Below are 16,411 nucleotides of genomic sequence, written 5' to 3' on the forward strand. Positions count from 1 at the left end.
TTGGGTTCATCAAGGAGAGAGGCATGCTGTGCATTCATACCCAGTAGCACTGTATTCAGAAGTGTCCATTTGGTACTGGGTGGCCATGATGAGGGGAACTGGTTGGAAACTCCTATAAAATCCAAACAACCAGAAATTACCCACCAGCTACTGTGGAAGTAAGGACAGTAATAATTAGTAGAACTGCCCAGTTTAATTTTGTGTTTAAATTCTGTTTATATGTTTGGAATTAATGAAATTATAATTAAATTGCATGTGGGGAGGATATGGTTTCGGGTTTGTTTTTTTGTTTTTTTGTTTTTTTGTTTTTTGGCCATATAGTTTTCTATCTCTCAACTTGGTTTATAGCCACGTATTTCAGAAGCTACTTGTAGATCTATTTGGGAATAGGGTCTGTTGGATAGAAAGTATAGATTTGACCATGTCATTTACTAGCCGAAAGCCCTTCAGCGTTTTACTTTTTCTAAGATGAAATTACTTAGTATGGTATCAGGCTAAGTGGTGTGATCCTTGGTGCCTAACTTTGGTTTCTTTCTTTTCCCTCTTCTTCCCTTTGCATTATTAGTAAAACCACCCTCCTTGAAATATTCAACCACACTTTACACCTCTGAGTTCTCTCACTTCTCTCCTGCTTGGGAGCTTCTCTTCATCTGTCAAAACCCAGTTTAGGTGGTAATTTCTGTGAAGCCTTTCTCAGTTTCCTCCCTGATGGTTTATTACCTTCACCTCTGGCTTCTTTGGTATCTCTAACACACCTTTACAACATTTATGAAATGTGTTGTAATTTTTTGGTTATTAAGAATCTAGCATGTTTCCTGGTGCCATGGTATTCAGTAAATATTAAGTGATGTGAAGTTAGTATGGGTTTGAAATGGATATTAGACCATTTTGAAACCCCTTTTGGGTTTAAAGCTCATTTAAAAACAATTTCTGTGTGAACAGGACTGTGTCATCATCATCTCTAACAGTGGCTGTATGAGTAGGCTCTTTACTGGAATCATTGGTCCCCCATTGTGATTGAGGTACAATGCTTAAGAAAACTTACTGTTCTTACTTTTGCCCCATTTCATCACCTAAAAGTGTTTTCTCAGCATAATAACCCTTTAAGGCATAGAGCCTGCATGTCAATTAAAAATCCCGACAATGGCTTTGCACAGAGAAATAATGGTGCAAAAGTATTTTGGCATTGCAGTGATTTTAAACATTCAGATTGAGAGAGACCAGGATTTCTCCATACAAATAAATTAATCACGTCATAATAGTAAGCTTCCTAAAACCTGTGGTTACTCCAGAAAACAGTGGCTCTTCCTGCACTAGGTCCTGGGTGGAGTCCAGAGAGTTGGTGATGTTGCCCCTTCTCCTTTCCCTCTCTCCTTTCCTCTCTCAGCAGATAAGTATTTCAATAAAATAAATGAGGTCAAGAGACCCCCCCCCCCTTTAAGAGGTTATTATATCTAAATCAAACTTCAACTGTCAAAGCCCAATATGCCAGTATATATTGTGGCATGCCCTGGTTTGCATCATTTTGTATTCCTTTAAAATAACACATGTAGCACTTCAGAAAGGGACTTACCATCAAGTTTTAAGTAGCTACCTGATATCATATATTCTCTTTTAATTTCACAGCACTTTGAATAAAACCTTTTTGTAGATTTGGATGCCATAACATCATTACTGTATACATATTCACTGGGTATCAGGTTTCCAAGTCCTTGGGTAAACAACCTCTGTAGTAGAGTTCATTGCTGCCTTTAAGATATGAATTGCTCCTGTTCTGTGCTTTTCCCAAACTGTATTTCTACATATGTACAGGTGTATTTCTTTGCTCAGCTAATTTATAAACAAGTAAGTTTTGAAGTGGAATTCATGAAAGTTTAAAACAGTTTTTGTTGTGTAATTCAATAGACTGCCTCTCAATCTGCTGCTTCTGAAATCCCAGTAAGTAGCATGGGAATCCTAGGTGGTTTTTGCACCTGTGCTTTGGAACAAGTTGGTTTTGACTGTCCGATGTTCACCTTGCAAAGCAGCAAAATTTGTCCTCTCTGCATGAGTCCCTTCGCTACTTTTACTAGACAAAGTTCTAGTGGCACACTGTGATGAGAACGATTTGTAGAGTGAGGATAAAGCCCCACAGTTTATACATAAACAGATGGGATTGTGACCTTCAAAAAATGTAAACTGAATTTCAATGAGGAATAATTTGTAAAATTTTCAAAAAGGACATTAAAACTTCTGTTTCCACCTGGTCTGTTAACGCTTCTTAGGAAAAATGTGAAATTGTAACAGCTGCAAACACTTTCCTTAGCGTTTTTTAGTACAGCAAAAATCTTTATTCCCCAAGCATCAAAAGGAAGTTATTCTTTTTTTTTTTTTTTTTTAATTTTTTTTTTCAACGTTTATTTATTTTTGGGACAGAGAGAGACAGAGCATGAACGGGGGAGGGGCAGAGAGAGAGGGAGACACAGAATCGGAAACAGGCTCCAGGCTCCGAGCCATCAGCTCAGAGCCCGACGCGGGGCTCCAACTCACGGACCGCAAGATTGTGACCTGGCTGAAGTCGGACGCTTAACCGACTGCGCCACCCAGGCGCCCCAAAAGGAAGTTATTCTTAACAGTTAATGCACCTTGGTTGCAGCATTCGTGTGCCAGCAGAGATCTCTAAATCAGTACTGAAGAGTAGATTGTAAATATAAAAGGTGAGCAGTAAAGAGTTTGGGTCTTTAACATGTGACAGTCTTTTTCTGACTGGTTTTTATAGAAGATTTAGGGCCCAGATATTCCACAGTTTATTACAGATTTTAGATTTTGACTTATTATTTTCACTCTGTTATTGCCTTTTTTTTTTTTTTAAATCTTTATTTTGAGAGAAAGACTGAGAATGCGAGCAGGGGTGGGGCAGAGGGAGGGAGGGAGGGAGAGAGAGAGAGAGAGAGAGAGAATGAATCCCAAACAGGGTCTGCACTGTCAGTGCAGAGCCGGACGTGGGGCTCGAACCCACAAACCGTGAGATCATGAAATCAAGAGTTAACCAACAGAGCCACCCAGGTACCTCTGTTCCTGCCATTTTTACTTCAAATGTATGTACAGGATTAGTACTTATCATTCACTCTATAAAAAGAGTATGCTTTTATTATTTTTTAAAAATGTTTATTTTTGAGAGAGAGAGTGTGAGCTGGGGAGGGACAGAGAGAGAGGGAGACAGAGAATCCAAAGCACGTTCCACGCTGTCAGTGCAAAGCCCTGTGTGGGGCTGAAACTCACGAACTGTGAAATCATGACCTGTGCTGAAGTTGGACTCTAAACCTGCTGAGCCACCCAGGTGTCCCAGTACATTGTTTGTAAAAGGTAGAAATTATCCCAGTTTTAAATTCTGGTGCTTAAAAATAATGTACACGTGCATGCATTCACGCACACATGCGCGCACACACACACACCCAGAATGAAGTAAACATACTAGGTTATGATGACATAAAATTCCCTCTGGAATGAGACAGTACTGTGGGTCTTTAATACTGTGCATGTTTATTAAATTTTTAACTGCTGCTCTCCTGCTTTTTTGGATTGATGCTCTTACGAATTTTGGTGTCTGTGATGTAACTGTTGGCCTTTTGAGGAATTAACAGCACTGAGTGTGTTTGGTGTCTTGTTTTGAGCATGAGTTTGGTGGAGTTTATAAGTGGAAACGCACTGTAAAGAAAGACAGAATTACCTGTCACGTAGAAGGTAGAGGAGAAGGAAGCAAAAAGAAAATGAGTTGCCACAAAACACTGAAATCAGTAGGTTAGGGAGAATTTGAATTAGATTCTTCCTACTCTTCCATGGATAGAACTGTCCCCAAATCATCTTGGTTTAAATTCTGTTTTCTTCTTAAAGGTCTTTGATGGAAAGACCACTTAATTCTGAAAGAAATATTAAAGTAGAACTCCTACAGAAAGGAGGGACAATCTCAGTGGAAGAAAGAAAGGTGCACCATTATAATGGAAGGAGCCTGCGCTAGAGGACAGACATGGTTTTCTGGTCCTGACTTTGCCTCTAGCTTCTAGTATAGAGGCTTAACCTCCCTGGGCTGTAAAATGGCCTAGAATTGAATGACACAGATTCAGTGACATAGAATTCAGTGGCACTGATGAGAATCTGTAATTGTTTGCTGATGGGGTTGAACATTGGGTGTTTCTGGTTACAGAAATGGTAAGAGATCGTTTTTGATGTATAAGGAGAATTCAGAAACCTAAAGCAATGGAGTAGGCCTTTAAAAAAAGTAGAGACCTTATATGTTTTGTTTGGGTGTATGAAGAGGAAAAGAAGGCCTCTTCCACCTTTTTAGAAGAGGAAGCAGTCTTGATGGGGATTGGGGTAGAAATGAGAAGAAAAAAGGGAGATGTTCATTTGATATAAAATCAGGTATTTCTCTCTTATGTCTCTCTTATTGCTGCATATTAAACTTCCCTGCATGTGACAATCTGCATGAGCATTAAAATCTGCTGTTTTCCATATCTATGACTTGAGTACACATGGTTGTTTCTGTTGATTTGCCAGGTAGATCTGCATACTAGCATCTGGTATTTATACCCTTCTTTGTTAAATTTGCAATGTGAAAAATGTGTAAAAATTTGCATATCGAATGCATTTTAGGTAGTGAATATTTCACATGCTCTGAGATTTCATTATTCTGGAAGTCTGGACCTAGGCCCTTGGGGTCTCAGACAATAGTAGGGGATGTCAAGCTTACCTCTTCTTTGTAGCACAGTAGCTTAGGCTGGTCCAGTCCCTCTAGCAGCTGCTAATAGCATTAGTTGGTTTTCAGATTTTATGGTTATAAGGAGAGGTGATTGAGAGGGACCTGGGATTCAGGTGACTGCTCAGAGATCTGTCTCTCCAAATCAGTGGATTTTTAAAGCTCACTTTTACTCCACTCTAGGCTCTTTGTATTCCCTCTGCCTGGGACTTGCTAAGCTGTGACCATCTGATGTTCAGAAAACAGGAAGTTTGGAAACTTGTCCGAGGAAATTAGGAAGCAAGCAAAATTTTAGTTGGTAAAATTTTAGAAAATTGAAATTAGAATTCTTAATTGCCATTCTGGCAGCCACTTTTGGGAAGGGAGGAAGAAGGGAAATGAGGGTACATTTAAAAACAACAACAACAAAGCAATATGAGTCTCTTACAGGCCAAAGGACTGGCCTGGAAACAAATCAGCATTGTCTTCCATTCTCTATCTTTTTAATCTACTATTCTTCACAATTCTTGATAGTTTATCCCTACTGATTGGTATATATTGTTGTTTTTTCCTTCTGAGATGTACACGTCTTAAAAAAATTTTTAGCCGCATCACCTGCTGTTTCTGTAGCACCTTGTGGTTAAGGACTTAAAAACAGAGGGCCAGAGCTTCTTTTTTTTATCAGAACACAGGCAAGATTTCTTCCCTTACCCTCAGTCCTATCACAAGTATAAGGACATTTTGTAGATTATAGACTTAGAACTAAGGAAGACGGCTCTAGTTCTGAGGTAGAAACTTCCAGTCATTATCTGTATAATATTATTTTGCTTTCTTCTCTTTTTTAATCCCTGCCCCAGTTTCTGTTTCTGGTCTCAGACATCCAGCACTGGGCTTCTTTTTGATCCTGACATCATCGTCCTGAGAGGTTGCTGATTCTGGCAACTGCATGGTGGGGCAGGGTTTGCAGGAAGCCTGTTTCTGAAACTGGCTTAGCTAATATGAGGGCTACCCTGTGCAGGCATCACTTTCTTGTTTCTGTATTGGAGGAGAGTGCCCTCCTCTTTTCATGCTACACATGAATTGTTGGAATGCTACTTGCAATTCCCAGAGCTACATTTTGGCTGGGCATGATACAGTGTAAGAGACAGTGGTCTACACCTTCTTCAAGGAATGAGTGTATCCACAATTATTTTACCAGGCTCTCTTTAGAAGTTTTGGAGGGGCACCTGGTTGGCTCAGTTGGTTAAGTGTCCAACAGTCACTCACTCACTCTCTCTCTCTCTCTCTCTTAAAAAAATTTTTAAATGTTTATTTTTAAGAGTGAGAAAGAGGGTGTGTGGGCAAGGGAGGGAGGGGAAGAGAGAGGGAGACCAAGGGTCTGAAGCTGACTCTATGCTGACAGCAGAGAGCCTGGGGGGTCGAACTCATGAACTGTGAGATCATGACCTGAACTGAAGTCAGATGCTTAACCGACTGAGCCACCCAGGCTCCCCAAGCATCTGACTCTTGATTTCAGCTTGGGTCATGATCTCCTGGTTCATGTGATTGAGCCCCACGTCAGGCTCTGTTCTGATGGCATGGAGCCTACTTGAGATGCTCTCCCCCCTCCCCCACTTGAGTCAGTCTGTCTCTCTCTCTCTCTCTCTCTCTCAAAATAAATGGATAAACATTAAAAAAAAAAACAGCATTCATATATAGAAGTTTTGGAAATTGTTTTTTGAAACCAGGGGTAGAGTCAAGGTGAATTGAGCAAGAGGGAGGAATCTTACATCAACTTGAGGATCTGTCACCTTGTTCAAATGCTTTCTCTATCTGCCTCTCTTCTCCCATCCCTCTCCACTATTGTACTTCTGTGTTCAGTAGAGTCTGTTCACCATATTGTCAGGGGAGAGAACCATTCCATCTTGTTCATACTTCAAACCCCACTCAGCTCCTCTGGTCTTTTGAAGCAAATTAGACCTCACTGGTTTTAGGACCTTTGACCACTGTGTGGCCTGCTCCCTGCACTTTGATACCTGTGGGTCTCTTCTGCTTATCAGAGAGCCTGACAAGCAGCTACATCTTTTCTGTGCAGCTTGCAGGCAGTTGAGATCTCCAGTCTTTTTCAGGATGCTCCTTTGCTGACACAAAGTCACAAGCCCACTTGTCATTTGGGGCCAGTAAGTATAGTCCCATTGTCACCTTGATCTGCACTTCTTTTCTGTAAATAAGATTACCATCCTGGTTCCCGTCAGCTTCTTTGCCATTGCAAATCACAGCTAGTTATAGTGTATAAAGTAGTACTTGGAGAGATTGTGAGTTTGATGCTTGAGAGATGACATATTTCCCTGTTCTTCCAGAGATGGTGCCTTCTCTTTATTCATTGTCTTCATGCTCAGACATGACTTGAGGCTGTTAATTTAGAAGAAAAGGGAAACCCTAGTTCACTCCATAGTAAATCACTTGAATACTAATGGGACAGATAAATTTGCAGTTCTGCTTGCTGTCTTCCCCTGTAGAGCTTTTGAATCTTTCTTGTTCGACCCACTGAGGGAACTACAGGGTCAATGCCTTCTTGACTAAGGGGAATTCATATTTTTAAATTGCAGGTTCCATTACAGCTTATAGAAAGTGTTGAATGCCGAGATATATTTCAGCTTCATTTGACTTGCAAAGACTGCAAAGTTATCAGGTATGTGATATATTTATGCTGCTATTTAGTGTGGAAAAATATGTATTTTTTAAAAAATTTTTATTATTATTGAGAGACAAAGAGTGTGAGCAGGGGAGGGGCAGAGAGAGAGGGAGACACAGAATCTGAAGTAGGCTCCAGGCTCTGAGCTGTCGGCACAGAGCCCGACGCGGGGCTCGAACTCACAAACCGTGAGATCATGACCTGAGCTGAAGCCGGACGCTTAACCAACTAAGCCACCCAGGTGCCCCCAAAATATGTATTTTTATTTTTATTTTTTTTTCAACGTTTATTTATTTTTGGGACAGAGAGAGACAGAGCATGAACGGGGGAGGGGCAGAGAGAGAGGGAGACACAGAATCGGAAACAGGCTCCAGGCTCTGAGCCATCAGCCCAGAGCCTGACGCGGGGCTCGAACTCCCGGACCGCGAGATCGTGACCTGGCTGAAGTCGGACGCTTAACCGACTGCGCCACCCAGGCGCCCCTAAAATATGTATTTTTAAAAGAATAGATCTCTGGTTTGGTAACAGAAGAATAGCTTTTGAGGGTCAGCCTTGTTAGGAATATTTTCTGAGTAGTTAGTGCCTGAAATATTTTATCTTTAGGCTACTTTGCTATTTGAAAAGTGTCTTTTAAATTTTTTATTTGGAAATTATTTCAAATTTACAAAAAAAAGTGCAACAATAAAATATTACAAAAACACTGATTTAAACATTTTACCCCATTTGCTTTATTATTTACAGGGGCTGTGTGTTGTGTGTGTGTGTGTGTGTGTGTGTGTGTTTCTTTTTCTAGACAATTTGAAAGTAAATTAACATGATCCTGGCTTTTCATCCTGAAATACTTTTATGTGCTTTCCTAAGAATAGGGATATTTTCTTACATAACCATGTTGTCATTATCAACTTCACAACTTTACACTCATAATACTTTTATCCAGTCTGCTATCCATGTTCCAGTTTTGTCACTTGACCTAATAATGCCCTTTCTAGCATTCCTCATTCAGAATAGGGTCCATGCAAGGTCAGGTATTACATTAATTGCCATGATTTTGTAGCCTTATTTAATCTGAAGCATTTTTCTCCATCTCTTTGTCTTTGATGATATTCACACTGTAAAGAATATAATCTTTTATTTTAATAGAATTTTTCTCATTTTGTGTCTGTCCAGTGTTTCCTTATGATTAAATTGAGGTGGTGTATTTTCAGCTGCAATACTGTATGTGTGAGGTTGTGTCTTTTTCAGGGTACTCTATTGAATCTGTTGGCAAACGGTGTCCATCTGTCTCTATTGCTGATGTCAATTTTGATCTGTCTTGTCAAGATGTCCCCTGCTTTCTGTATAATTCCTACATTTTCTCCTTTGCAACTGATAAACAGTCTGTGGGAGAAACTTGAAGACAATGAAAATATCCTGCTTCTCATCAAATTTCTTCATAGATTTAGCATCCATTATGGTTTTTATCTGATGTTGTCTTTACTATAATGGTTGTAAATGATGCCTGAAATGTGCTTTTAAATTTAGTAGCTCTAGAAGTTCTAAATTCCGCAAGTTTTTAGTTTATCTCTTTGATTAACTTTGGAGTGCCAGTAAACGTTGTGTGTTGACATTCTGATGAGCCACATTGATTGGGATGGGGGAGAGGTTTACGGGGGACTCCTTGGTTTTAAGGTAAATAAGTTCCTTTGTAGCCATTGAGATTTGGCTTGCTTTTCATAGGTACTGACTACAACTTGTTTATTAGTTACTCAATTTTGAACACTGTTGGCATTTAAAAAGGTGAAGTATTTTTTGCCCTAATTATTTTAATCTGTATGTACTGAAAATTGCAATTGACAGTAGAATTGTTTGGTTACATGGTTACAGCTGAAAGTTTCAGTGTAATGTATCTTATTTTGGATGTACAATTACTGATTTATTCTAATGGCTGAGTAGACAGATTTGAACTTATCTGACTGGCCAAAAGTTGCGCTGTGATTTATTTTTGAGCTTGGCCTAATAGGTTATAACAACAAAATGAACATTCTCTAAACCTATTTCTTGACAACCATAAAGCTTTGGTGGAAGATACAGAAGAAGGAAACCTTACTCATGGAAGAGAAAACTGCCATTTTACTTTAATAATTACCATTAATCAATCTTAAGCATTTAATTAGTCTAAAAAATAAGTTTTCCACATGTCCATTTTTTTTTCCTTTTTTACATTTTGTACCATTGGCTAAAATTTGTTGGACCTGTAGTTATTACAAATGATAAACATGTGAAACATGACCTCTGATGCTTTTCTTGACCGTAGCTGTCACTGCACTGGGAGTTAGGTACTCTTGAAATGTTGGCTTCCCTTATTGATATTGTCAGCTGTCTTCTAATTACATCCATATTTGTTTGGCTTTACAAAGGTGTCAGTTCTCAACCTTTGAGCAGTGTCAAGAGTGGCTTAAGAGACTAAACAATGCAATCCGACCACCTGCTAAAATAGAAGATCTCTTCTCATTTGCATACCATGCTTGGTGCATGGAGGTCTACGCCAGTGAAAAAGAACAACATGGAGACCTGTGCAGACCAGGTAGACCTTTCTAAAATGTAAAAATGGTGGTTCTATTATTGTTTGAGGTACCCTTAACATGAAATGGGACTCCTAAGCATTCATGTATTGAATCAGTGTATATTTATGGAGCACCTAAGCATTTGTGCATCATTCTTCTAAGATAAATAGAACATGTTTCCTGCCTTTTAGGGGAAAGGAAGAACACATCACAATCTGCTGGGGCTAAGGTTTAATGGGTGTTGTAAGAAGCCTAATGGAAGGGAGCCATGAATCATATGCACATTCCCAAATGTGAAGACTTCACGTTCATGGTGGCTTTTGAGGTAGAATAAGGGTTCATTGAAGGTTGAAGGGTTCATTGAGTAGAGAAAGAGGAAAAGTGTTGGAACAAGTAGCATGAACAAAGGTCCAGAAGTGTGTGACATTAGGGCTCAGAGTAATGGCATACAAAATGGCCTTTCACTATCTTCTTATTTTCTTTTTTTAAAAAGGTTTGTTTATTTATTTTGATGGGAGGTGGGCAGAGAGAGAGAGAGAGGCAGAAAGAATCCCAAGCAAGCTCTGTGCTCTCAGCACAGAGCCCGACATGGGGCTCGATTTCACAAAGTATGAGATCATGATGAGCCAAAATCAAGAGTTGGATGCTTAACCAATTGAGCCACCCAGGCAACCGTATCTTCTTGTTTTCAAGTCATACATTTTCCTATTGTTACCCCTTTCATCTCATAGATGAAACAGAGGTCCAGAGAGGCCGGGTGACTTCCTTCAGGACAAATACAGAAGCTGAGCCTGTGCTGGAGCCTAGGCCTTCTAATTTCACAGATCTTTGTCCTACTCTTTCTCACTCAGAAATGGCTTGGATCAAGTTCATGTTATTCCTTTGCATGTAGTTGTCTGTAAACTTCATGTTGCCATAAATGAACTTTGCTGGTCCAACACTCAATCTTTAGTGTGTCAAGCCTGGAAGCAAAGTCTTGGATTTCTAAACAGTGAAAAGTTGTGAGCCTCCTTCCAATAAACTTTCCTCTTGGGACTTTTTTCTTTAAACCTCAGTTTTTAATCCTGAATTTTTGATCTTAACAGTTTTGCCCTGAGTCATTTGAGGCTAATCTAGCTTTGCTTGCATTACTTTGTTTCCTGGCTCACTCACTGGTTGAAAATTTTGGTTCATAATTAAAATACAGCATAAGCATCATCTTATTTTTAAAGATGCTTTGATGTATACTTTTGTTTTACCCTTATGACCTCATCAAACAGGCAGGATAGCCTGGTGTTTCTGTTTTGGGAGCCAAAGAAATGAGACTCAGAGGTAAAGCCTGTTGCTAAGTCCCATCATCAGTCAGTGACAGAGCTAGTACCTAAACCCAGTTCTCAGCTATTGAGAGTTGACTGGGGGAAAGTTCTGTGGATGTGGAGATGAAAAACTGGTACCTGCCCTTCATGGAGCCTGAAGGAAAGCATCAGGAATCCAAGCTGCTCATGAGCCTGGTCAGGCCAGTGGAGCTCATAGTCAGCCATAAGAGTCCACACCATCCTTGGATATTGGAATGTCCTTAGACTGTCTCTCACTTCACTCCTTTATCCGTTGCATCTTTTTCTTTTTCCTTCTTTATTGAGAAGCCATTGTATTTTTGTTGTTGTTGTTCTTTATGGCTTTTGTCAAGGTTTTTTTTCTTAAAGATAAAATTTACCTACAAGGAAATGCACAGATCTTACATGTATATTTGCTGAATTTTTAACCACTGTATCTTATCAAATTTTTACTCTCAGGGCACCTGGGTGGCTCAGTTGGTTAAGCGTCTAACTCTTGATTTTGGCTCAAGTCCTGATCTCATGGTTGGGAGATTGAGCTCCATTGGGCTCTGCACTGGGCGTGGAGCCTGCTTAAGATTCTCTTTCCAAAAAAAAAAAAAAAAAAAGATTCTCTTTCCCTCTTTCCTGCTTGTGTTCCCTCCCTCCCTCTCTGTCTCTAAAAAAAAATCTATTTTTTTAGTCTCTACCATTTCCTAGGATAATGAAGTTAGTGAGTATATCTTGCTGCACATTATGTTATATAAGAACTTCAGTTGTTTAAGACTCCTAATTCTAAAGGGCATTTCCCTAGTTTTAGGTTGGTTAGTCAACAGGGCTTGTTTTATTCTCCTAATTTGTTTTCTCACAACTACAGACTGAAAATTCCTCATCTCTTTAGATGATTCTTCATTCCCTTGATAAAATTAGTTTCTTTTGGATTTGGGCCATCTCTTAGGGTATTGCTAAGATGTGCTACATCAGAATTTCACTTTTTTTTTTTTTTTTTTAATGTTTATTTATTTTGAGAGACAGCGAAGTGGCAGGGAGGGGCAGAGAGAGAAAGAGGGAGAAAGAGAATCCCAAGCAGTCGCTGTGCTGTTAACACAGGGCTGGACACGGGGCTCGATATTATGAACCACAAGATCATGACCTGAGCTGAAATCAAGAGTTGGACGCTTAACTGACTGAGCCACTCAGGCATCCCAGAGCTTCACTCTTTTAATTATGAATTGCTTTGTCTTGAGCTGGGATGACTTGGGTCCCCAGACCCTTCCCTTTCTGATCTGGTATTCTTTGGCCACCAGAACATATAGATGTCTGTAGTGTCCTCTGTCTTTTAATGAGTTTTTGATAGATGGAGGTATTTGGGGGGTAAAGTACTGATTTAAGAACTAGGAAACCTGAATTCAAATACATATATTTTACCATTTAATTAAAAAAATATTGGGGAAGCCATTTATCTTCTCTGTACTTTAATTTCCTTTGTTCTTCAAACTGAGACATTCCTGTTCTTCCTGTCCAAGTTGATCAGGGTATCCTGCAGATCAGATCTATTATTGCTGGAGAGTTCAGTAAATATTTGAGTGCTTCCTATGTGCCATACTTGTTAAAACATTTTGGAAACTGAATCTACAAGGTGATGCCATTGTAACTGATTGGTTGGAACTTACTCTGAGTGATGGTTGTATTTTGTTTCTTCGTAGTATATACAAATCCACACTAAGTTAACTTGCTGTCACAAGGAATCTTACTGTACTTGGTTTGAGTATGTGCATATGTATGGCTTTTTCCTTTTTATATATTTTCACTATGGAGTACAGAGGGAAAACTTGCTCTTATGCAAAACACTGTGGTGGCATTTTTAAAGTCAGTCAACCTGGTTCTTCTGTCTCCACCCAATATTGTTGAGTGTTGATGGTGGCTACAACATTACTCACCAAATATGAGCATACCAGACAACCACATTCTTCTAAGTCATCTTTAGGGTGAGACAGCACTTGAGATATTTCAAAGTAATGCCTTTGTATAATCTGCTCCAACACATGAGATCATAAGCATGGACTCTGAAGGGTTGAAGTTATTAGTTTATTTAGTCTTTTAGTAGTTAATAAGGCCTTTGATGGATTCTTCTCTGCCTAGCCTGTTAAGAGTAGAATGTGTCAGGGAGGAGGGAAATGGGAAAATTGCATCATTACCTTGTATTCATATAAATCTTAGTTTCTGACTGTTGAAGCTGTTATAGGTAAGCAAACCACATTGTAGCCAAAGCTCTGAGTCTTAGTCAGCTTTGGAAGAAGTCTCAACATTGTTATTGGAAGTTTACCTGTGAAACTTGCAAAAGCCTTTGCAAAACTGTTGACTCTGCTCTTAGACCCATTGCAGATCTAAAAAAGGAATGGATTAAAAGCTTAAAGCTTCTCTCCCACATGCTCAGTTTTCTTTTCTTCATTGTAGCAGCCTTCTTGGTGATAGTTCTGTACTTGAGCATTAGGCAGGAGTCCTGACAGATGATTGGGCAATTCATTTGTTAGTTTAGTAGCATCAGGCCCACCTTTCTGACCTCTCTTCTGTGAAATGCCCATTAAGCATTTTGTTTAACCATAAACAGCATAGGACTCTGGGTCTTACACTGTTGTGCAGCTGCCTGTTTCCTATAAAGCAAAAGCCCCTGCCAGCAGAGTCTGTCTTACGTATTTGAATGCAGTCCAGTAAGCGTACATTTAGATGACTGTACTGGGACCTTTGTTCATAGAAAAGAATGATTCCTCCTATATTTGAAAATCTGGAAGGGCTGGTTCTCACCTTCCCTGACTCTGGTGCTGTTCTTTTTCCCTTACATCCTGGGTAGAGGTCTGGCTCTTCTATCACAGGCCTTTAAGCTGTCTATAATTGTGGGCTCGAATACTCAGGATCACCAGGGAGCTAGATTTTTTGGGGGGAAAATTTTTTAGACTGCCTCTTGACACTGGTTATGTTAGAGGGGCTCATTGCTTTAAAGAGGTTTTCATTCCCACTAAAATAAGAATAGCTGGACTGTTTGCATTTGTTGTACAAGAAATAACTATTAAAAAAGGATACATTTCATTTGAGATTGGGGGAGGGCAGACAGGAGGGTTGAAATGGAAATATAAAGCAAAACAAAAAACTTATAACCAGGGGCAGCTGGGTGGCTTGGTCCGTTAAGCATCCGACTCTTGGTTTCAGCTCAGCTCATGATCTCATGGGTCATGGGATTAAGCCTCACACTGGGCTCTGCACTGACAGTGAGGACCCTGCTTGGAATTCTCTCTCTCCCTCTCTCTTTGCCCTTCCCCCTACTCGTGTGCACTTGCTCCCTCAAGATGAATACACATTAAAAAAGAAAAAAAAGATTCTCTTTCTCTCTCTCTGCCCCTCTCCCCCATGTGTGCCGTCTCTCCTCAAAAAAGAACAAGAAACTTACAACCGTAATATTTAAAATGGATTATAGTATATCTAGTATTGTGGAAACATGAGAATTCTTAGAAATTCTTTTTTTTTTTTTTTTTTCAACTTTTATTTTTATTTTTGGGACAGAGAGAGACAGAGCATGAACGGGGGAGGGGCAGAGAGAGAGGGAGACACAGAATCGGAAACAGGCTCCAGGCTCTGAGCCATCAGCCCAGAGCCCGACGCGGGGCTCGAACTCGCGGACCGCGAGATCGTGACCTGGCTGAAGTCGGACGCTTAACCGACTGCGCCACCCAGGCACCCCAGAAATTCTTAAGAGAAATCAGCAAAGAGATGTGCTTGGCATTCATTTTTCTGGCTGAATAAACATAAGGGAACTTCTAACACAATTTGGCAAAAGCCAGTTGAATTACTCATGTATTTAAGGTCTCCTATATTAAAAAAATACATATATATTTTTTTAATGTTAGCATGAGCAGGGGAGGGGCAGAGAGAGAGGGAGAGAGAGAGAGAGACACACACAGAATCTGAAGCAGGCTCGAGACTCTGAGCTGTCAGCACAGAGCCTGATGCGGGGCTTGAACCCATGAACCATGAGATCCTGACCTGAGCCGAAGTTGGACACTTAACCGACTGTGAGCCACCAAGGCATCCCATTGCTAGATTTTTTTTTAAAGCATTACTTTTCAAACTGTTAGTTGTTATGCACTTGTGGGTCATGAAATCAAAGTTTTAAGAAATGAAATACAAAATGAAACACTTAGGATAGAAAATACCAAAATGAGTCACACATAGTAATGGTAGGTACAGTTTTGTGAAACTCTTAAAAATAAACATGTTATGTTGGATTATGATATAAAACATAATTCAATTGTGATGGTCATTTTCAAAGTTAGAAAGTTAGTGCTTTAGAGGATACAAAGGTAATTAAGTCTTTTTTCTCAAGGAACTTGAATAACAAATGCTTTATGCTTGCTAGGCAGTATATTATTTCTTTGTCACTCAGAACTTCATGCTCCTGATGATGGTTGTAAGCTTTTCTTTGGGCAACAGTTCTGTGTGATAAATTACCAGTGGTGGTGATGCTGGTGGTGATTTTGCCAGTGATTATTTTAAAGTATCTATGTGCTTACACTAAGATGGAGGTACTAATGTTAACAATCATTAAAGTACTTTTAACCTTTTGCAAAGACTTGGAGCTGTATGGAGGTGGGAAAAATCTCATTAATGAATGAACTTGGAAATTGTTACAGTTTTACAGTTTTTAGATTGGGATTATAAGTGAAAGACTGTCTAATATTCTTGATGGTCACTATTCCTTGCAGTTTGTAGACAGATGGCACTCCAATTTGGATAGCTTTTTTCCTATTTCAAAGCCCACATCATTTCTAAAATTTTTCCAGAATGGGATGCATTCAGCTGATTATTTCTTCCTACATCTCTGCACCTCATCTTTTTATAGCTCTCCTTCAGGAAACGTATAATACCTAGTTTAAACTCAAGAAAAGCAGTTTAAATAGGAAGTAGTTTTATAGAATTGTCCTTCATTCAAGTAATTGGTGTTTGCTGTTCTGAAGCTCCACTCCCAGGGAGAGCAAAGCTTTATACTTTGATCACCAAAGCAATCTGCTTTGTGCTTTTGTTATTGTTGTTTCTCCCAGCCCCCACCAGCATTTACTTTACTACCTATAACACTACATATTAGAGATACTGCTTAATCGTTTTTTGTTTGTTTGTTTTACTGCCCTAGGACTCT

At 39.6% G+C, this 16,411-nt stretch overlaps 1 protein-coding gene across 11 annotated transcripts in view; it reads left to right on the top strand.

Annotated features, from left to right (window-relative positions):
- MTMR3 (myotubularin related protein 3) overlaps nt 1–16,411 on the top strand; it is a 148,409-nt gene that overhangs the window by 99,994 nt on the left and 32,004 nt on the right. For 6 of the 11 annotated variants that reach the window (XM_030336206.1, XM_030336204.1, XM_030336212.1 and 3 more), the window contains 3 exons: nt 1,906–1,938; nt 7,303–7,385; nt 9,785–9,951. In XM_030336206.1, coding sequence (XP_030192066.1) covers nt 1,906–1,938; nt 7,303–7,385; nt 9,785–9,951 — 283 coding nt within the window. The remainder of the gene's footprint in view (nt 1–1,905; nt 1,939–7,302; nt 7,386–9,784; nt 9,952–16,411) is intronic. The other 5 variants (XM_030336210.1, XM_030336213.1, XM_030336211.1 and 2 more) reach the window with 2 other exon arrangements.

The sequence above is a fragment of the Lynx canadensis genome, chromosome D3, assembly GCF_007474595.2.
Source record: "Lynx canadensis isolate LIC74 chromosome D3, mLynCan4.pri.v2, whole genome shotgun sequence".
NCBI lineage: Eukaryota > Metazoa > Chordata > Mammalia > Carnivora > Felidae > Lynx > Lynx canadensis.